The sequence below is a fragment of the Vipera berus genome (genome assembly GCF_964194415.1).
Source record: "Vipera berus genome assembly, chromosome: 1".
Classification (NCBI taxonomy): domain Eukaryota; kingdom Metazoa; phylum Chordata; class Lepidosauria; order Squamata; family Viperidae; genus Vipera; species Vipera berus.
In genome coordinates this window covers 98,607,113-98,629,337 of record NC_138202.1, presented here as the reverse complement: position 1 = coordinate 98,629,337, position 22,225 = coordinate 98,607,113, and the positions used below count along the sequence as shown (strand labels likewise).

At 43.8% G+C, this 22,225-nt stretch overlaps 1 protein-coding gene across 4 annotated transcripts in view; it reads left to right on the top strand.

The window, feature by feature from the left end:
- The window catches only part of LOC308659138 (F-actin-monooxygenase MICAL2-like), an 86,401-nt gene that overhangs the window by 46,258 nt on the left and 17,918 nt on the right, over nucleotides 1-22,225 (top strand). For all 4 annotated transcript variants that reach the window (XM_081312560.1, XM_081312561.1, XM_081312559.1 and 1 more), the window contains exons 10-16: nucleotides 627-753; nucleotides 1,488-1,578; nucleotides 1,688-1,835; nucleotides 6,637-6,836; nucleotides 13,517-13,629; nucleotides 17,172-17,228; nucleotides 18,714-18,863. In XM_081312560.1, coding sequence (XP_081168686.1) covers nucleotides 627-753; nucleotides 1,488-1,578; nucleotides 1,688-1,835; nucleotides 6,637-6,836; nucleotides 13,517-13,629; nucleotides 17,172-17,228; nucleotides 18,714-18,863 — 886 coding nt within the window. The remainder of the gene's footprint in view (nucleotides 1-626; nucleotides 754-1,487; nucleotides 1,579-1,687; nucleotides 1,836-6,636; nucleotides 6,837-13,516; nucleotides 13,630-17,171; nucleotides 17,229-18,713; nucleotides 18,864-22,225) is intronic.

The window sequence follows — 22,225 nt, the reverse complement described above, 5'->3', positions numbered from 1 at the left end:
TTAAGCATTCCTTACTATTGACCTTGGGCACTTGATTGCTACAGTGTATTTCAGTAGCATCTAGGCGACCTAGTTCTACCATATTTGACAATGCTTCTATTATCTTATTGTTTTTATTTTGTTATCAATTTGTTTCTCATTTGCTTCACTGCAATCTTTGCCCAATTACAAGGAGGAGAGGAGAGTTGTTGAGAAAGTTTTTAAGGATGTTATGTACGGTAATGATGAAGTCAAGTGTCTGTATTTGGAAATAGGTCATATAAGGGCTGAGAAAGCATGTTTGTGGAAAGCAAAAGACAGCACAGACTGGAAACGGAAACCTGACTGACTAATAATGGCTGTGAAATCTATACCTACTGCTGTTTTGTGGCTAAAGGAGGAGTTGTTTCTTGTGCGAAAGGAAAATTAAAGCCAGATGATTTAGGATGATGTAATCTTACTTCTTCGTAGCTATTTTTTCTGTTTTAGGAAGACCTATTTTCTGTCTGAGTTCTCATCATCAGCATTTTTTACACTATGGCAAATCTAAATTCATTGTCCGATTAGAGGTGGGTGCACATCAGGTAGGGACGAAAACTGCATGCCTCTTAGAAACAAACAAGCATATTTCTATTGCTATCTTTCAGGGAAAGTATTTATAGACTCTTACCTCAGACAACACCTGAAAATATCACTAAGAATTTTGACCAATACACTATTGACCCTGCCACACGATATCCAAATTTGAACTCAAGTTGTGTTCGGCCTCATCAGGTAAGCCAAGATATAAACCACAAAACTCTTTATATTCAGCAGTTTGGCGGGTCAAATCCCGAGTGCCGCGTAACAGAGTGAGCGCCTGTTACTCGTCCCAGCTTCTGCCAACCTTGCAGTTGAAAAGCACGTAAAAATGCAAGTAGAAAAATAGGGACCACTACGGTGGGAAGGTAACAGCGTTCCGTGCGCCTTTGGCATCTAGTCATGCCGGCCACATGACCACGGAGACGTCCTCGGACAAGCGCTGGCTCTTCGGCTTTGAAACGGAGATGAGCACTGGCCCCTAGAGTCGGAAACGACTAGCACGCATGTGCAGGGGAACCTTTACCTTTTACCTTACTAGGAAGGTTGGATATTTTTTTAGAACATTTCTGTTCAACTTTGACTGCCATGAGCATAGTGGTTGCATCGTTGACCTGTAAAATTTGAAAACAAACTCAGATTATTATGAAGAAAATGCAGACCTGCCTGTTTTTCATGCATGTCTTTGATAGATTTATTTCCCCTAGATGCTTATTTGCAAGTTACCACAATGGTGTTTTATTGAGTTTTAATATTGGTAAATGCTTGGAATCTTGGAATAGGATGATAGGATATAAATATAATAATTAACATATAAACTGAGGTTAGATGGACATTGCATATCCATTGTCAGTTTAGATAATTGAATGATAAATTAGATTTTTGAGCAGTGACGTTTCTGAATTCAACTGATGATTATCTTCCCTTAGGTGAAACATTTATATATTACAAATGAACTGCAGCCATGCCTATTAGAAAGAGCAAATACCATTAGAAGATCAATTGGCCTTTCAAAACATGGTATGAGAAGATTTCATTAGTATTCTTTTTTATACCATATACGGGAAGAGTTTGAAAGTTGTAAAGATTGTACCATTGTTTTTTAAAAAAAAGAAAATTATTCTTTCAGAATATGACATAAGGCCCAACAAACTATTAACCTGGTGTCAGAAACAGACCGAAGGATACAAGAACGTGAATGTCACAGATCTCACTAGTTCGTGGAAAAGTGGCCTTGCCTTATGTGCAATTATGCATCACTTCAAACCTGACCTCATGTAAGTTTTTATATATGTATGTAATGCTTGCTAATTGCCAAGTTCCTTTTAAAATAGAGACTAGAATAAGGCCAATCAAGACAGTAAAGAAAGATTGTTTCTCTTTTTAACATCTATTTTATTTATTTATTTATTTATTTATTCGTTTTATATACCGCCCTTCTCCCGGAGGACTCAGGGCGGTGTACAGAGCAAAGTAAGTATACAATAAACCAACAATAAAACAAATAAAACCCCAGATCTACAAATAAAACCCCAAATCTATCAGGCCAGGCTGGCTTGCTGGAATAGATAGGTTTTTAAATCTCGCCGAAAGGTGCGAAGGTCCGGATTTCGGCTGGTAAGCGGTTCCAGAGGATTGGCACACCCACCGAGAATGCTCTCCCCCTGGGGGTCACCAGCCGGCATTCTCTGACCGGTGGCACCCTGAGGAGGCCCTCTCTGTGGGAGCGCACAGGACGGAGGGGTGTTGACGCTGGCAGTAGGTGCTCCCGTAGGTAATCCGGACCCATGCCATGTAGGGCTTTGTATGTCATCACTAGCACCTTGAATTTCACCCGGAAGGCAACTGGAAGCCAGTGCAGCTCACGAAGCAGAGGTGTAATATGGGAGTATCAGGGAGCCCCCAAAAGCGTCCGTGCAGCTGCACTCTGTACCAGCTGAAGCTTCCGAGTGATTCTCAAGGGCAGCCCCATGTAAAGAGCGTTGCAGTAGTCAAGACGAGCATCCTTTTGTTCAGATTCTGCCCCTTAGTGCCTTTGGCTGCATTCAGGTTTGCAGATTCAAAGAGCTCCTTGAGTTTCAACCATACTGCTTTTGCTTGTGTTAGCAGAAGTTGATGTCTTTTATGCTTGTATTTCTTCCTGAATTCTTAGCATTTGCTATTTTACAGTGTTTTCTTTTAAATACTCCGTGCTGAGTAATATTCACATGCAAATGTGGGGAGAGGTTATTCAGAATTGAGGCGTGCCATTAGTATTGTTATAACAGTCTGGGGGGAAAAATACAAAAATAGCCCAAGACAAAAGAGCAATGATAGCAAAGAAAACAAAACTTGAAGGCAACCAAAAGGAAGAAAAGGGGCATCAATTGTCCTTATCAAAAACTAGGCAAAGAACCAGGGCTCTTTGAAATGCCAATAGTGTGTGTGTGTGTGTGTGTGTGTGTGTGTGTGTGTGTTTGTGTCTTATCTTAATGCATCTGTGGAAGGATGTTGTTGTTGTTGTTAGCTGCGAAGTCGTGTCCACCACGTTCCTCCAAGCCTTCCTGTCCTCTACCATCTTCTGGAGTCCATTTAAGCTCACGCCTACTGCTTCAGTGACTCCATCCAGCCACCTCATTCTCTGTCGTCCCCTTCTTCTATTGCCCTCAATCTTTCCCAGCATTAGGCTCTTCTCCAGTGAGTCCTTCCTTCTCATTAGGTGGCCAAAGTATTTCTCTTAATAATAATACGTTGGAAGGGACCTTGGAGGTCATCTAGTCCAACCCCCTGCTCAGGCAGGAAACCCTATACCATTTCAGACAAATGGCTGTCCAGTCTCTTCTTAAAAACTTCCAGTGTTGGAGCATTCACCACTTCTGGAGGCAGGTTGTTCCACTGGTTAGTTGTTCTAACTGTCAGGAAGTTTCTCCTTAGTTCTAGGTTGCTTCTCTCTTTGGTTAGTTTCCATCCACTGCTTCTTGTCCTGCTTTCAGGTGCTTTGGAGAATAGTTTGACTCCCTCTTCTTTGTGGCAGCTCCTGAGATATTGGAACACTGCTATCATGTCACCCCTCGCCCTTCTCTTCATTAAACTACACATACCCAATTCCAGCAACCGTTCCCTATATGTTTTAGCCTCCAGTCCCCCAATCATCTTTGTTGCTCTTCTCTGTACTCTTTCTAGAGTCTCGACATCTTTTTTACATCGTGGTGACCAAAACTGGATGCAGTATTCCAGGTGTGGCCTTACCAAGGCATTGTAAAGTGGTATTAGTACTTCACGTGATCTTGATTCTATCCCTCTGTTAATGCAGCCTAGCACTGTGTTGGCTTTTTTGGCAGCTGCAGCACACTGCTGGCTCATATTGAAGTGATTGTCCACTAGGACTCCGAGATCTCTCTCACAGTTACTACTATTGAGCAAGGTACCACCTATACTATACCTGTGCATTTGATTTTTCCTGCCTAAATGTAGAACCTTACTTTTTTCACCATTGAATTTCATTTTGTTAGATAGTGCCCAGTGTTCGAGTCTGTCCAGATCCTCCTGTATCTTAAGCCTATCTTCTGGAGTAATGGCTATTCCTGCCAGCTTGGTGTCGTCTGCAAATTTGATGAGTTCCCCATCTATCCCCTCATCCAAATCATTGATGGAAGATGTTGAAGAGCACTGGGCCCAGAACAGAGCCCTGGGGCACCCCATTACACACTTCCTTCCATGTAGATGCAGTTCCATTGAGGACCACACGCTGAGTACGGCCTGTCAGCCAGCTACGAATCCATCTGGTGGTGATGCTATCTAACCCACATTTTTCTATCTTATCAAGTAGTAGGTTGTGATCTACTTTATCAAATGCCTTACTGAAGTCCAAGTAAATTATATCTACAGCATTCCTCTGGTCCACTAGTTTTGTCACTTGGTCAAAGAATGCAATAAGATTTGTCTGGCATGATCTGTTTTTGACAAACCCATGTTGGCTTTTAGTGATAACTTTGTTCGCATCAAGGTGTTCGCTGATTTGTTGTTTGATTATCTTTTCCAGAATCTTCCCAGGTATTGAGGTCAGGCTGATAGGTATGTAGTTTCCTGGATCTATTTTTTCCCTTTTTTGAAGATGGGAACTACATCAGCTCTCTTCCAGTCCTCTGGTAGTTCCCCAGTGCTCCAGGATCTTTAAAAAATATAGTTCAGTGGTTCTGAGATCATGTCTGCCAGTTCCTTGAGAACCTTGGGGTGTAATCCATCTGGTCCTGGTGATTTGAACTCGTCTAGGCTGGACAGTTGCTCGCTTACCATTTTCTTGCCTATCTTAACTTGTGTTTCTATTCTGTTTTTTATGGCACTGGTTTTGATAGGTTGGACTATTTTTTCCCTTTGTGTAAGACAGATGCAAAAAACGAGTTAAATAGTTCTGCTTTCTCCCTGTTGCTTGTCACCTTCTTGCCACTTTCCCCCACTAATGGACCAATCATTTCCTTAACTTTTTTCTTGTTTCTTATATGTTGAAAGAAGCTTTTTTTTGTTATTTTTGACTTTGGTCGCAAGCCTTAGTTCATTTTGAGCCTTAGCTTCCCTCACTTCACCTTTGCAGGCACGGGCTGTTTGCTGATATTCTGCCTTAGTTATGTGCCCCTCTTTCCACTTCTTATACTTGTCCTTTTTATCTTTCAGTTTATCAGAGTTCTTTATGCAGCCATGCTGGTTTCTTTGGAAAGCTGTTATTTTTCTTCTTTGTTGGTATTGTGCTAGACTGGGCCTTTATTATCTCACTTTTCAAAATTTCCCAAGCTTCTTGAGTTGTTTTCCCCTTTAGGATTCTCATACATGGAATTCTTCCCAAGATCTCTCTAAGTTTATTGAAATTAGCTCTTTTAAAGTCCAAGACTCTAGTTTGGCTGTGTTCTATTGCTTGTGCTTCCATAATGTTGAATTCCAATATTGCATGATCACTTCCCCCCAAGGTTCCTGTGGCTTTGACACTTTCTATCATTTCATCTCTGTTAGTGAGAATTAAATCCAATATGGCTAATCCCCTAGTTCCCTTCTCTACTTTTTGGGAGAGAAAGTTGTCTGCTAGGTTTGTCAGGAATCTGTTAGATCTTAGATTGTTGATATTTATTCCAGCAATCTTAATTCCAATTTTTGATTCATCTAGCCCCGCCTTTGATATTATGGCAATTATTTGGAGAATACATTTTATGTTTTATCCATATGCCAGTTCCCCAAGAATTCTGGAGATGATGATGATTATATTTTTATCCTGCCTTTAATATATTTTGGTCAACTCAAGGCAGTTAACATACCTAATGCTCCCACCTGTAGTTTTCTCTACAGAAATAGTTCTGTGAAGTGGGTTGGGCTGAGTGTCTGGACCAAAGTCATTCAGCCAGTTTTTCATGCCTAAGAGAGACCTAGAACTCAGTCTCCTGGTTTCGGGGTCAGAACTTTAACCACCACACCAAATTGGCTCATACTAGAACTTTTAGCAACTACTTCATACTTATTTAGCAAACATCATTCTCTAGAATAAGGACATTATTATGCCAACAGATACTAAGTTTCTTCTTAATACCTAATGTCTTCCATATCTATGTACTTAACTTCCCACAATTTCTAGTTGCAGCTTCTAGGAAGTATTGAAATAACAGTTCAGTACATCTATAAGATGCAAGATTGGAGACAATTGATTTTGAACATTTGCATATTCTGGTTTGGTATATATATTCTATTATTTATTCAGGATTTCTTTCATTAGTTGGTTGGTTGTCAGAGTTCCAAGGGATAATTATAGACTATTGTTTTGTACGTACAACCTTGACTGAAATGATGTAAGGAGATGGTGGTATTCCACTATGTGGAAGAGAGTAAATAAGTATGAATACTTACTAAATTGATTTTTTATCAAGGATACCAACACAGATTTCCCCCCCACCACTGTTTTAGAAAAACCTTTGAAAACAAAAATATTTAGTACAGAGAGAAAAATTTTGTAAAATACTGTAAGAGATGAGCAACAAGAAAATAAGTCCAGTTGCCATGACTCAGTTTTTAGACTGAGATATTTCTGTACTTACATGACTTTTCTTCCTAATTCTTAAGTGACTTTGATTCCCTGAATGAAGAAGACGCAGTTGAAAACAACCAGCTAGCATTTGATATTGCTGAACGTGAATTTGGAATTCCTCCTGTCACAACTGGGAAAGAAATGGTGTCTGCTGGAGAGCCTGATAAACTCAGTATGGTCATGTATCTCTCAAAGTTCTATGAGCTATTTAGGGGGACGCCTCTCAGAGCAGTGGGTAAGTTAGCTCTGTTGCTTTTTACTCTCAGCAGAAAACAAGCTTTTGTTACTTTATCTTCAGGTTTGGCCTTAAACCTGACCCTAAGGTTTCTTGCAATTGTAAGTGCTTTGGAATATCTGATTATATTTAGCTATGTTAACCAGGGACACGGTGGCTCAGTGGGTTAGGACGCTGGGCGTGTCGATCAGAAGGTCGGCAGTTTGGCTGGTCAAATCTTGAGTGCCGCATAACAGAGTGTTACTCGTCCCAGCTTCTGCCAACCTAGCAGTTCGAAAGCATGTAAAAATGCAAGTAGAAAAATAGCGACCACTATGGTGGGAAGGTAACAGCATTCCGTGCGCCTTTGGCGTCTAGTCATGCCAGCCACATGACCATGGAGACGTCCTTGGACAAACGCTGGCTCTTCGGCTTTGAAACGGAGATGAGCACCGGCCCCTATAGTTGGAAACGACTAGCACGCATGTGGAGGGGAAACTTTACCTTTACCTATGTTAACCAGGTTTTATAACAAAATAGGGTGAATGGACAGTTTTATTCTTGAATGGTTTTGGAAAGCCAGAAGACACTGTTGCTATTACTTATTTTGGTTAATTGATCACATAAATTTCATGAAAGTTGCTGATTCTGCACTTGGTTTTCATATTTGTGTCAGTTTTATTACATTTTTTTTTTAAATTGAGAACCTTGTCTGCTAGATATATTGTTTTCCAAGTGCTATGATATGGATCGGTAATATTTAGAAATCTACATAAGCCAGTATACTTTTGCACCTTTCACATAGGCAAAATGACAATGTGGGAAACAGGACGACTCTTGGCTCTGTTTGGCATTAAAATTTGCACAGTAGAAGAGCTTTTAGGCCTGCACTAGTATATTTTATTTGAAGTAATCATTACAACCTGCTGATTGCATCTGGTTTATTCAGATATGCATCATGCTTAGACTCAGCTCTGCTCAATGTATTGTTTTTTTTTTAGTTTAGTTTTTATTTGATTTGTATACCGCCCTTCTCCCTAGGGACTCAGGGCGGTTCACAGGGCATATATAAATAACGATACAAAAGTTAAAAAGAAATTAAACCAATGCCCAGTTAAAAAACAATAATACAATACTAAAAACACCAATTTAAAAAACCCATAATCCCCCATCAGTGTCAGCATTTGGCAGTGTTTGAGTGATTGAAGCCTTTAAATCCACCTCCCAACTTTCTAATCAGTCACAGAAAGACATCTGATGATACTGTGACTTCATTGGAAGGTACAAGGCCAAATTTTATGTCCCTTTCATGTTGTGGTTGTGGATAGAAATAGAAGTGGTAGACCTCTGACAGGCAAATCACTTCCATCCCCACCAATAAAACTTCCTAAAATCCAAGCAATGGCCTGATATCCATTTCTCAGGCACATCTTGGGTCTTTCTTCCAGATTTGTAGGAGGGACAGTTACAGAGGTTATTATAAAAATGTTCAACTTTTTAGAACTTCAAATTTTGGGGGTTATGGTGGAGAATAAAAATGGAACCAGGAACAGGAGACTTCTACTCTGAATTTTTAATGTTTTTTTTAAGTGCTGCTGAAATTCAGCAGTTTTGCTATTAATTTTAGGGTGTTGAGTGGGAACTGAATGTCTGTTTATTCTAAGTTCAGGACTGTACTATTTACCGTATATACTTGAGTATAAGCCGAATTTTTCAGCCCACTTTTTGGGCTGAAAAACTCCACTTCGGCTTATACTCCAGTCAACAAAAAAAAAGAACTGTCCCTTCGTTCGGAACAGGCTGCTGAGAGAAGGGAGCGGCAGAGCCTTGCAGAGCTGGCGGCAGTCCAGCGTTGTTTCTCCCCCTCGTGCGTGCGTGTGTGTGTCAGACCCACGGGAATGGCTGGTAGGGAAGCGGCATTCCGGCATTCCCCCCCTTCCTGTGTGTCGAGCCCACGGGGCTTGACACACGGAGAAACGCAACTAGCCATTCCTGCGGGTCTCACACACACACACACACGCCGCCGGGCTCGGCTCCTCGGCAGGAGGGGCAGCCCCCGCCGCGCCCCCCTCCCGGCCCGCAGCGCCGCGCCGCCGCCGCTTCCTCCAGGCAAGTCGGGGGGGCTTGCGGGGCGAAGGCACCGGCCAGGGGGCAGGCAGGGCGGGAGGGTGCGAACTCACCGCCGCCGCCGCTTTCCCCCCATCTCTCGCTCGCCCGTTGCGCCCCCAACTCACCGCCGCCGGCGCTTCCCCCCCATCTCTCGCTTGCCCGCTGCCTCGCCCGTTGCGCCCGCAACTCACCGCCGCCGGCGCTTCCCCCCCATCTCTCGCTTGCCCGCTGCCTCGCCCGTTGCGCCCCCAACTCACCGCCGCCGGCGCTTCCCCCCCCATCTCTCGCTTGCCCGCTGCCTCGCCCGTTGCGCCCCCAACTCACCGCCGCCGGCGCTTCCCCCCCCATCTCTCGCTTGCCCGCTGCCTCGCCCGTTGCGCCCCCAACTCACCGCCGCCGGCGCTTCCCCCCCATCTCTCGCTTGCCCGCTGCCTCGCCCGTTGCGCCCCCAACTCACCGCCGCCGGCGCTTCCCCCCCCCATCTCTCGCTTGCCCGCTGCCTCGCCCGTTGCGCCCCCAACTCACCGCCGCCGGCGCTTCCCCCCCATCTCTCGCTTGCCCGCTGCCTCGCCCGTTGCGCCCCCAACTCACCGCCGCCGGCGCTTCCCCCCCCCATCTCTCGCTTGCCCGCTGCCTCGCCCGTTGCGCCCCCAACTCACCGCCGCCGGCGCTTCCCCCCCCATCTCTCGCTTGCCCGCTGCCTCGCCCGTTGCGCCCCCAACTCACCGCCGCCGGCGCTTCCCCCCCCCATCTCTCGCTTGCCCGCTGCCTCGCCCGTTGCGCCCCCAACTCACCGCCGCCGGCGCTTCCCCCCCCATCTCTCGCTTGCCCGCTGCCTCGCCCGTTGCGCCCCCAACTCACCGCCGCCGGCGCTTCCCCCCCCCATCTCTCGCTTGCCCGCTGCCTCGCCCGTTGCGCCCCCAACTCACCGCCGCCGGTGCTTCCCCCCCATCTCTCGCTTGCCCGCTGCCTCGCCCGTTGCGCCCCCAACTCACCGCCGCCGGCGCTTCCCCCCCCATCTCTCGCTTGCCCGCTGCCTCGCCCGTTGCGCCCCCAACTCACCGCCGCCGGCGCTTCCCCCCCATCTCTCGCTTGTCCGCTGCCTCGCCCGTTGCGCCCCCAACTCACCGCCGCCGGCGCTTCCCCCCCCACCGCCACTCCGTCCGGTCAAGCTTAGGAAAAACACCCGGCGCTACGATTGCGCTGCCGGGCGGGCGACCGGGCAAGCCGGGCGCAATACCTAGCTAGCTCTCAGGGTTTCCGAAAGAAAGGCGGCTGCTTACCGTAAGTAAAGGCCGGGAAGGAAAGCGAAACGTAAGGCGCTAGAGCGCATGAAGGAGGCAGGCGCGCGCCCAGTCCCGACGGGAGCCCAAGACACGTGAGGTCAGCAGTCAGCACGAAGCCATCCCGGGGCCGAGGGGAAGGGGACCAGCAGCCGCCCAGGGCTGCGCGGCGGGCGAGTGGGAAGCCAGCGCGCCTCACGCTCCGAGAAAGCCTCAGCTCAGACGCCGCCGCTTCGCTGCCCAGAGCCCCAGCCTCCAGGTTGGGCCGTCTTCCCGGGCTCTCCCACGCCTTCGGGGGGCGATTCCCGGGACCCGCCGGAGTCCGGCCCGCCAGACTCGACGCTCGTCCTTCGCCGGTGGGGAGCCGCTGCCATGTTCAGCCGGAGCTCTCGGAAGCGCTTCTCCAGCAGATCGGTGAGGGGACTTTAACCCCCCACACACACACACACAGACTCCCCCCGGCGCTCGTTGAGGGGAGGCGCGGAGGGGAGGCGCGGCGGGAGGGCCGGGTGGAATCGACCGGCAGGGTTGCGAGGTGGCGGGGAATCAATCCCCCTTTCCCGGAGCCGCGCGTCCCGTTTGGCAGCTCGGCTCCCTTTTTCAGACCCCAGCGTTGCGTCTGGGCACCTTCGGGACAGGACGCTGCCCTGCCCTGCCCTGCCCTGCCCTTCCCCCTCCTCCCGCCCCGCCAATGCCTAAAGTCATTCGCTCGCCCGCTGCCTCGCCCGGGACCAGCGGTGGCGCAGCAGCCCAGCCAGCCAGCGGGCGGACGGGCGGAGAGAAGCCCGGCCGGAGGGGAGGGGAGGGAGCGGAGTCGCCGGGGCCCACGTGGAAACAAGGCTTTACTGCCACACACACACACACACACACACACACACACACACACACACACACAGAGACGGAGGGAAACAAGCTTGACTGAGGAGGGAAACAAGCCCCTTCCCCCCTACACACACACACACGCACGAGGAGGGAAACAAGCTTGACTGAGGAGGGAAACAAGCCCCTCCCCCCCACACACACGCAGGAGGAGGGAAACAAGCTTGACTGAGGAGGGAAACAAGCCCCTCCCCCCACATACACACACACACACACGAGGAGGGAAACAAGCTTGACTGAGGAGGGAAACAACGCTTGACTGCCACCCCCCCCCACACACACACCCACGAGGAGGGAAACAACGCTTGACTGCCGCCTTCCTAGCAGACCTCCCCATTCCTGTTAGAAATGGAACCCAGTACTTCTAGTACTCCTGCACCAATGGAGGCCAGTACTTCTAGTACTCCTGCACCAATGGAGGCCAGTACTTCTAGTACTCCTGCACCAATGGAGCCCAGTACTTCTAGTACTCCTGCACCAAAACAAAGACGCAGGTCATACGAAGCTGCTTTCAAACTAAAGGTTGTGTCAAGAGCAGAAAAAAGCAATAACAGTATTGCAAGTAGGGAATTTGGTGTTGATGAAAAACAAGTGAGGGAGTGGCGGAAAATGAAAGCTGAGTTGGAAAAGATTCCAAAGGCAAAAAAAGCTCGACGTGGTTTAACAACTCCATATGTGGCTCTAGAGACTGAATTGCATGAATGGGTTATGGAGTGTCGTCAAAATGGTTACTGCGTAACACGCATGGGAATTCGCTTACGTGCCCTTCAAATGGCTAAAGATGACAAATTAAAAGTACCAGGCATTGAAAATTTTGTTGCGTCAGCAGGATGGTGTACTGGCTTCATGAATAGGTATGGCCTATGTTTGCGGCAAAGAACAAAGATTTCACAGAAGTTGCCAAAAGACCTTGATGAAAAAGTGATGTCATTCCATTCATTCATCATAAAACAAAGAAAGATCCATAACTATGACCTGGGAGATATTGGGAATATGGATGAAACACCTATGACCTTTGATCTTCCAAGCAACAGAACCGTGGCAAGTTTGGGAGACAAAACTGTTTTACTCAGAACCACAGGTAATGAGAAAAACCATTTTACAGTTGTTCTGTCATGTTTGGCTAATGGAACTAAGCTGCGGCCTGTCATTATTTTTAAAAGAAAGACCTTGCCTAAAAAGGTCAAATTCCCACCACGAATTACAGTGCGCCCACATGTTAAAGGCTGGATGGATGAAGATGGAACAAAAAAGTGGCTGGAAGAAGTTTGGAATGGACGACCAGGAGCAGCCTTAAAGAAAAAACCATCATTGCTAGTTTGGGATATGTTCAGAGCCCACACATCTGATGACATAAAAACATTGGCAAAGTCTTCTCAAGTTACTTTAGCCGTTATTCCAGGTGGGCTTACATCTGTATTACAGCCCTTAGATGTGTGTTTAAATAAACCTTTCAAAGACCGTGTGCGAAAGATGTGGTGCGAATGGATGTCATCTGGTCAAGCCCGACTAACAAAAGGTGGAAATATGATGAAGCCTGACATAGAACTGATAGCAAAGTGGGTTCGTGATGCATGGGAAGAGATTCCAGAGGACATGGTGAAGCACGCCTTCAGGAAATGTGGCATAAGTAATGCTATGGATGGCAGTGAAGACACTGCTTTGCATGAGGAGGACAACTGTGATAGTGATGACAGCGAACTCTGTGACAATGTATATGATGATAACCTCACACCAGCTACAGCTGCAGCTCTGTTTGCAGATACAGATGAGGAGGAGGAATCCAGTTTTGAAGGATTTTGATGCTTGTGTTTTAGCTTGGTTGCTTATTGAGTTAAGGTTTTTGTACATTTAAAGTTATTGTTAATACTTTAATATTATATATTGTTTTTGTTGAATATACTGATAATATATTGTTTTTGTTGAATATACTGATAATATATTGTTTTTGTTGAATATACTGATAATATATTGTTTTTGTTGAATATACTGATAATATATTGTTTTTGTTGAATATACTGATAATATATTGTTTTTGTTGACCCTCTTTTCCACATGCCTCAATTAAAGCAATTTTATTGTTATCTACCTGTATTTTTATTTTTGAAATTTACCGTGAGCTGCTGCATTTCCCAGCCTCGGCTTATACTCGAGTCACCAACTTTTTCCAATTTTTGGGGGTAAAATTAGGGGTCTCGGCTTATAATCGAGTCGGCTTATACTCAAGTATATACGGTAGTTTGAAGAATGTTGCTTTTTCAATGTTTCTATTTTATTTTTTTTGTAATGAAAAACTTTCTGAAGTTAACAATGAGTTACAAAGGCAGTTTTATAGGGAAAAATACTTGAAAGTATGAATAACTTGCTTTGCATGATTTCCAAATTAATACATGATGCCTTAATTTACTTTATTTCTTTATGTTTGAACAGGTACCGTGACAAAGCAAAATGGAGAAAGAATTGATCCTTGTTCAACAAAATCATCCCATTTTGTCCATAATAATTACATAAACTTGACATTTCCAAGGAAGAGAATACCAAAAGTAAAATTATATATATGTTTTTTTCTTCCTCCTCCTCCTTCAGATAAAGGAATAAATGCATGCATAGTACAAAATAAACAGCAAGCTTATAAACTTACAAATACTGTGTAACTCATGATGGTTAAAAATAGGACCATACTCAATTATGCTATCTACATTTTATTTAGATTCACACTGTGATCAGAGTATGGCTTTCCCTATCATGCAGAGTTTGTACATTTCCCTGGACTATTTGGTTGCCATTTGAAGTCAGTGTGAAATTGACCTTTGATCTCGTGAGGCTAAATTATTTCAATAGGACTATTGAAAAATGTTCTCCAGTAAATCTGCTCTTCCATTTACAGATGTCAAATTGACCTAATATTAAAGGAAACTACTTTACAGTTTTCAAAAGAGGGTTTACTTATCAGTGACAAGTATTCTCTGTTGATTTCTGAAAGAGATCACTATGTTTTTTCCCCCTCTGTTGATCATTCATTGGAACAGCTATGGTATGACAGCATTGTTGTTGTTAGCTGCGAAGTCGTGTCCGACCCATCGCAACCCCATGGACAACGTTCCTCCAGGCCTTCCTGTCCTCTACCATCTTCTGGAGTCCATTTAGGCTCACGCCTACTGCTTCAGTGACTCCATCCAGCCACCTCATTCTCTGTCGTCCCCTTCTTCTATTGCCCTCAATCTTGCCCAGCATTAGGCTGTTCTCCAGTGAGTCCTTCCAAAGTATTTGAGTTTTAGCTTCAGGATCTGGCCTCCTAAAGAGCAGTCAGGGTTGATCTCCTCTAGGACTGACGGGTAATCTATGAAGGGGATGACAGCATAGTAGCAGGAAAATAAAAGAGAGAGTGTGTGTGAGTTTGCAGGTATCGTTAATAATGAAAGAAAGAGTGTTACTTTAGTGCAAGAAATACTTGGCTGAAGAACAGGAAGAAAGTTTCGTTTTATAGAGATACAACTTCAGAACATTAACCCGTATTAAAAATTAAATAAAACATTTAATTAAATTTAAATTAAATTTATAAAACTAAATTAAATTTCACCCTATGTATGAAAATAAGTGTGATCTTTGAGATGAAGCATCCTATCATATCTCTTTATATATCAGAAAAAGATACAGCTTTACATAATACTTCTTGTGTTCAAATATGAGCTTAAACTTTCCAGTATTTTTATAATGAAATTGCTGTATATTAGGTAATTCATCTATCAACTTCCATCCTATGACACTGTTTGATAGAGTGTATGTTGGTTAAAATTGCCATCTGACTTCACTTAGTTACTCTTGTGATGAGTGGAACTTACACCACCATAAACTAGCTGCAATGGCTCACTCTAGTATGTGAGAAGAGAAGGTTTCACACGTGCAATGTAACTCCCCCTTCTTTCCCCCCTACATTTTCTTCCTACATCTACTTACGTGTCCCTAGAATGCCTCCAGAGAATTCAGCATGCATGTATCATTTTACAGAGATCGTTTGATTAAATAAGAGAATAAACAGAAATATTTGGTCAGACAGCTTCAGTAACTAGCAACTAAAAACAATGAGTGCATTTTGTGCTTTTAAAGCTGTATCAGCTCTGCCTTCTGAAAGGCCAATGAATAAAGTTTAAGAGAGCCTCCCAAATACAAAATATAAGATTCTCCTTAGGCCAACCAGTCTATAAATAATACCATCAAATCATGTGAATATTAAGCTATCTACCAGGAGTCATATGCCCTTTTTAGGTAACAGCCTTTCTTTATTCAGCCATGCAAACAGAACTGGTGTGTTTATTCAATTGAAATCCAACTATCCAATTTGGCAGAAGTAGGAGAAAAATGCTCACCCTTCTAAACAAATGCTCACCCTTCTATCTGCTAAAATATAGATATGGTGTATTTCACGATATAGCTTACTGTAACTTTTCCAGTCTTGCACATCGACATAAATTAGACATCTTAATTTTTTTCTTTTTTATTCTATACCGGCTTTCCTGCCCTCAACTATACAAACAACAGTGACTATGAAAATTAAAAAAAACATGCTCAGAAACTTAATTTTAAAAGATCTACGAATTAAATCTACAAATCTGTAATCAGAACTGTGCTTATAGTTCTGTCCCATTGATGGTTCTTTTACTTACTTCCGTGCTTCACTGGGAACGAAGATCACACAAATAGCTTGGCAGGGAGAGAATAAAAACAAATTTCCCCATTCTGCTTTCTATTAGTAGTAGGAATTTCTATTATAGCCTCTTCCAAGAGCAGAAGGGTAATTCTGGTTCATGTGACCCTTAGTGATGATTTTTATCTAGACAGAAAATAGTCTGATTTTAAAAAAAACTTTGAAAACTTTTAGGACCATTTTTAGAAACATACATCTGTCCATGTTTTGGAAAGGAGAGCTAAGAGTGGTTTTGTCCATCATTCATAACATTACACGTAGCTATAAAATAATTACAAAAGAAATATACTTATGTGAAATAATGTGGCTTGCAAACTCAGCTAGAGTGTTGAATTTTATCAGCAGCGCCACTCACATTTGCATGAAATACTCTTGAAATGACATAATGTTGAAATATTCACAGGATACTTTCTACCTCTGCTAGAGGTAGAAAGCTATATAAATTAATTCATATCACCGATAACTTCTGTCTTCCTTCCATAAATAACAACTGGTGATTTATCCAGGACCTGAATTGGGCAGCAGTATACACAATCTCCTGAGTGGTTTCATCAAAAAATGTGTAATGCTGGGACATTTAGGCCCAAAATAATGCACACAGACCTTGAATTAAGGGAACCATATTATCTCCTCGTGGATTTCTGAGCTACTGTGACATTGGAATTGTGTGATCCCTGAGTTATTGTGAGATGTCAGATAAATACAATAAATGATTTTATATGTTTAATCCACAATCCAAATTCATTGTGTGTATGTATGTGTGTGTGTACTGCTTTTGCACCAAAAAAATAGAATATAGATAAGGATAATAAAAAAACTTTTGCTTTCCTTAAGTCCTTGAAATCTATCAATTTAGGTAATTTTTCTCTTCTCATTTTTTTTTTGGTGTTTTAGCTGGTTAATGAGAAAAGTGCTCCTGAAATAATACAAAGAAGAATGGCAGATGACAAAGTGGCTTTCATTTTCATCAGTCATATGTGGTTTTCACATAAAAATCAGATTGTACAAATTCCACAGCTTATGAATAGAATGGAGGAGACTGAACAAACATATTCTAGTTTGGACTATAGATAACAAAATTTGCCGAGAATAGGTTGGTGTTTGTAGAAAGAGAAACATTAATATCAACTGGCTTTATAATATATTAAAAGTGCCCTAAAATTAGTCCTCCAGTCAATTCTTCATAGAAAGATGCATAATGAAACCTTGAATTGTACCTAGTACATAATTTAATTGTACTCTTTGCCTTTCCTCCTTTTATAACTAATTTGACTTTTTAATGTACAGCATGTTCATTTTAACCAGTACCCTTTTATTAAATTGATATTTTTATACAGTTACAGTTGTGAATGTTTTCTAACTTGATTTCATTGATTTTAGGTGGAAGAAAATGAAACCAGTAAAAGGCGACGCAAAAGTCTCATCTGTTTTGAAGAGGTTAGTAATAAATTTAATTATTAAATATGCTTTTATTGTATAATAAAATCTATTATTCACTAGAAAAAAGTAGACATTAGGGAGTTCACATTCAGCTTTTTAACTGATTAAAATTAATCATAACAAGTCAAGGGATAGATAACATTATTTTATTTATTTATTAAAAGAGTTAAATTGCCCCATAGTTGAAGCTATTAACAACTCCCATTTTGTCATCAGTTCAATGTCCACAAAAAGAAAAGTAACATTGTTTTGGAACCTGCTTTGAACAAACAGGACTTCACTTTAGCCTGTTTCAAGTAATAGTGGATTCTTCAAATCTGTGGTTGCAAATCTGTATGGCTACTGCCATTGACAATGGAAGCCAAACTTCTCTGAAGACTTGTAGTGTGACAAGTGTCAAATATCAAGGATAGAATTGACTTAACTTGTTTTATCTTAAAGGCATTTCTATGACTTTAGATACCGTCAACCAGGATCATTTGAGAGATTTGGGAATAGGTGGCATGGCTTTGTAATAGTTCCATTCCCATCTCTCAGGTAGGTTGCAAATGATGTTGCTTGGACACCGATCCTTAAAACAGGAGGTATAAGAAACTCTACAGATTTAATCTGTTCCCAGTAATATTTGATATCATCTTGAAACACTGGAGATATGCTGCTGGATTTATTTCTCTATAAACTTTTCAAGAAATTGTATGATTCCACTGAATGGCCCGCAGTCTGTAGTGAGATAGATAAGGGATAATTCATTGCAAGTGAAACAGAACGTGCTCATTTGAAAAGCAACAATTCCAAAGAAGCATACATGAAGAGTACATAGGTAGTTTGGAGTATTTCTGGACTTGGATTTATCTCTTGTTTCTGAGACCAGTTTGAAGAAATGGCCAGGAGCATGTTTTATCAATTTTAGTATTTGTACCCATTGGAAGACAATGTTTTTAGTACTGTGATACATATCCTAGTAACTTCAAGGCTCTATATAGGTCTACCTTTGTGTCTGTGAACATTTTATTTGGAACAAAACAAAGACAGTGAAGTTGGTCTCCTCAGAAGGACCATGAGCACTCCATATTAAGTCTATACTTAAAGTATAGTAGTGGCTGCCGATTAATTTGTGCACAAAATACAGTTAAAAGTACTACTTAAAGCCTTACACAGTTCAGGTCCAGACTATTTGAAAGAAGACCAATTTCTATATGAATCTTTATGATTACTGAGAATTGGAATGCTTTTCAAGTTCTCAAATGTAATGCAGAAAGAACAATTTGGTCTAGTTGTTAAGCTACTACTACAGAGCAGTTGCTGTGAGGACAATAAGAGGAAGGAAGAGTAAGTATGTTTGTACCTTGAATTATTTATAAAAAATGTAGATTTTTTATGTAGGTTAAAAAGAAATTTCCATCACAAAATCTACATAAATGGCAGTCATTAAGGTTGTGGAATAAATACATATACTTATTTCCTTTATCTGCTTGCTTATAGTCTTCAAACCATTTAAATCAAGAAAGAAATTCTAGTAGTCAAGCAAGGGATTTGAAAGAAACAATAAATCGAAACAAAGTGAAATCAATGGCAACGCAGCTCTTAGCCAAGTTTGAAGAAAATGCACCCAGTGTTTCATTAAAGAGACAGGTGAGTGAACAACCAAATAAATAAATACAGATGAGAAGAAGGCAGAGCAACTGCAGGACAAGGCTCAGACCTTCCTGGGTTAGTTGAGAAATGGGGATAAGAATATACTGGCAGTGTTACCCCAAAACAGAGATGAGGTGGAGATGCTGAATTCTTCCAGCCTCTCTCTATGTGCTACAAAATGTGGAACGTGTAGTAAGGTGGATTACGTGCAGTTGAGTACATGCAGTAAGATGGAGTGAACATCTGAGGCATCAATCTTGTAAGATGAGGAATTGCTTCATAGTGCCAAGCAGTTAATAAAATCTGGACTCCTAATACCCTTTCTATAGCACTTAAGCCTACACCAGAAGTTCCATGTTTGGTTGTACAAAGTTCCTATGATGCTGTTGCCCACATATTCTGGATCTGCTCCTTGTGACCTTGGCTTGTTTTTGGATTTTCTGTGTACATCTTATGCTTGATAGATTAAATGAATCTACTGGCCTAATTAGTTTGATCAGCTTTGATTTGACCAGTACTAGACTTTCCTTTGGCCTTGTTACTGCTTTGTTACTGCTCCCAGTACAAATAGTAACATTCACATTTGGAGCCAAATCTTTCTGAGGGATAACTAATTATTTTGAGCAATTGGCACATAGGCCCTTTGAATATATGCATGACATTACTATTTAAGTATGACATACTTTTATGATGCTTTCCTTCCCTGTTACAGAAACCTTTTGAAATAATATGATGACATGGGATCAGGCTGTCTTAGCATGTAACATAAATTAATAGAACAATATAAAAATTTTATATTTGTGTGCTTCTTAAGATAGTTAGCAATACTTTGGTTAAGATTACAAGATGGTAAAAATTCTGTTACACATTTTTATTGCTACTTAAATAAATTGATTTTATACTCTATACCAGGGGTCGGCAACCGGAAAAAGGAAAAGAGCCACTCAGAACCGGTTCCATCACACAAACAAAAAAGTGGGAGCCGCAAAAAGTGCGTGCGTGTGCATCCACGCACATGCATGCGCAAAAAACATTTTGCGCATGCGCAAAATGGGAGGCACCTGCGCGGCGACGGGTCTCCCCTTTGGAGAGGTGCGCGCCGTCCATTTGGAAAGCTGCCGCGTTCGTCAAACATGGACGAACGCGGCAGCTGTGCAAACGGGACGGCGGCGGTTTGGAGAGTGCGCGCGCACCTCTGCAAGCTGCCGCCATCCCGTTGGGAGACCTGCCGCGCTCGTCAAACATGGACGAACGCGGCAGCTGTGCAAACGGGATGGTGGCGGTTTGGAGAGTGCGCGCACACCTCTCCAAGCCGCCGCCGTCCCGTTGGGAGACCTGCCGCGCTCGTCAAACATGGACGAATGCGGCAGCTGTGCAAACGGGACAGCGGCGGCACCTCTCCAAACCGCCACCGTCCCGTTTGCACAGCTGCCGCGTTCGTCCATGTTTGACGAACGCGGCAGGTCTCCAAACGGGACGGCGGCGGGTCTCCGAACCACCATAAAAAAGCGATGCAATTTCTCCTGAAGAGAGAATGGTGCAGACAGACACCTAAAGCCTGAAGGGCCAGTCTCACTGCGTCACCAGTGTTGGAAAATACCCAGAGGGAGGTGATTTTGTTTGCCTGTTTACCCCATGCAGGCAGCCAGTTCTGCAGCCATTGAATCAATCAATCAAAGGGTGGAAAGAAACAACCCCTTCGGCCACAGTGTGGCTGCCACACACTCCCCTCTCCTTCCTCATCAGGAGACAGTGTTGTAGTCCAAACTCATTTCAGCCCAGATTCTTATCAGAGCAAGACACACCTGCTCGTTGCGGGATGCAGCCCAGGCCAAGTGCAATGCCAGGAGGAATGGGATAATAACATTAGCAGCACTATTACTTAACAACAACGCTGCGACGATCGGAAGAAGGGGACAAGCACTTATGAAGCACAACAAGTTCCCCACTAGTGCCAGCTACAGGACCCCCGACTGTCTCTCAGACGCACCTTTATTCCTTACACGACGTCCAGACTGTGGCTCCCTCCTTTCCAGCCTCGATCCACCGGGAGCGGGGGACGGTCGGGGGGGAGGAATGAGAGGGAAGATGCCAAAGGTCCGCCCCAGGCACGTCCTTGCTGCATTTCTTTTTTTTTACCACGGAGGGAGGAGGGCTTACCTGCGTGGCTCTGCCCGGCTGGTCCTTAGAGTGGGAGGCACAGCGAGATCATCCCCCTCCCCTCGAGAGAGAGAGAGAGAGCCCGAGAAGCCGGACCAGAGGCGGTGACGGGTTTCTTCACCCCACCTCCCCGCACTCAAAGCTCGCCAAGTGCTTTAGAGGGCCCATCGGTTTCTTCCGGCGAAGCTGCGGCTAAAGCTGCTACTTTGCAAAGACTGCGGGCAAATCGCTCTCCTCTCCCACCCCTCCTCCTTCTCCGACCGGCCGGGCCACCAACCTCTTTTTTGCTGGTTTCTAGGGCAACTGGGTAATGCTCAGCGCAGCCTGCCTGCGGGGACCATTGCCCCCGCGCGCACACACGGACATCCGAGCCCCGTCTAGGCCCGGGGAGGGGGGGAGCGCGCCAGGCGAATGCGGCAGGTCTCTGAACGGGACGGCGGCGGTTTGGAGAGGTGCACGCGCACCTCCGTCCTTCGGAAAGGTGCACGCGCACCTCTCGGAACGGGCGGTGCCACTGTCCATTTGGAGAGGTGCTCGCACACCACTGCCCGTTCAAAGAGGTGCGCGCGCACCGGGCGACTGGGAGCTGCAGGAGACGGCTCAAGGAGCCGCGGGTTGCCGACCTGTGCTCTATACCATTTGCTGCTTAAGTATGTGCAAATATTTCCAGTATAGGATTATGTGTAGAAAACAAGACAAAATTCTGAATCAGCTTGGGCTTTTTGGTCAGAATCTTAAATGTCCAGCGTAAAAACTTGTTTGAAGCATCCTACATAAATTCAGTGTATACAATTATGTAAAATAGTGCAGAGAAGAACAATAAAGATGATTGAAGGACCAGAAGATAAAACATATGAAGAACAGTTGTAGGAGTTGAGGATGTCTAGTCTAATGAAAAGAACTGGCGTGTCATGGTAGAAGTCTTTCAATATTTGAGGGGTTGTCACAGGAAAGAGGAGGACAATCTATTTTCCAAAGCACCTGAGGTCAAGACAAGAAGCAATAGATAGAAACTAATCAAGAAGAGATCCAACATAGAAATAATGAGAAATTCCCTGATAATTAGGACAATCAGTCAGTGGAACAGCTTGCCTTCAGAAGATGTGGGTGCTCCATCACCGGAGCAGAGGATTGGACTAGAAGATCTCCAAGGTCCCTTCCAACTCTGTTATTCTGTATTCTGTATTTTAATTTTGTTC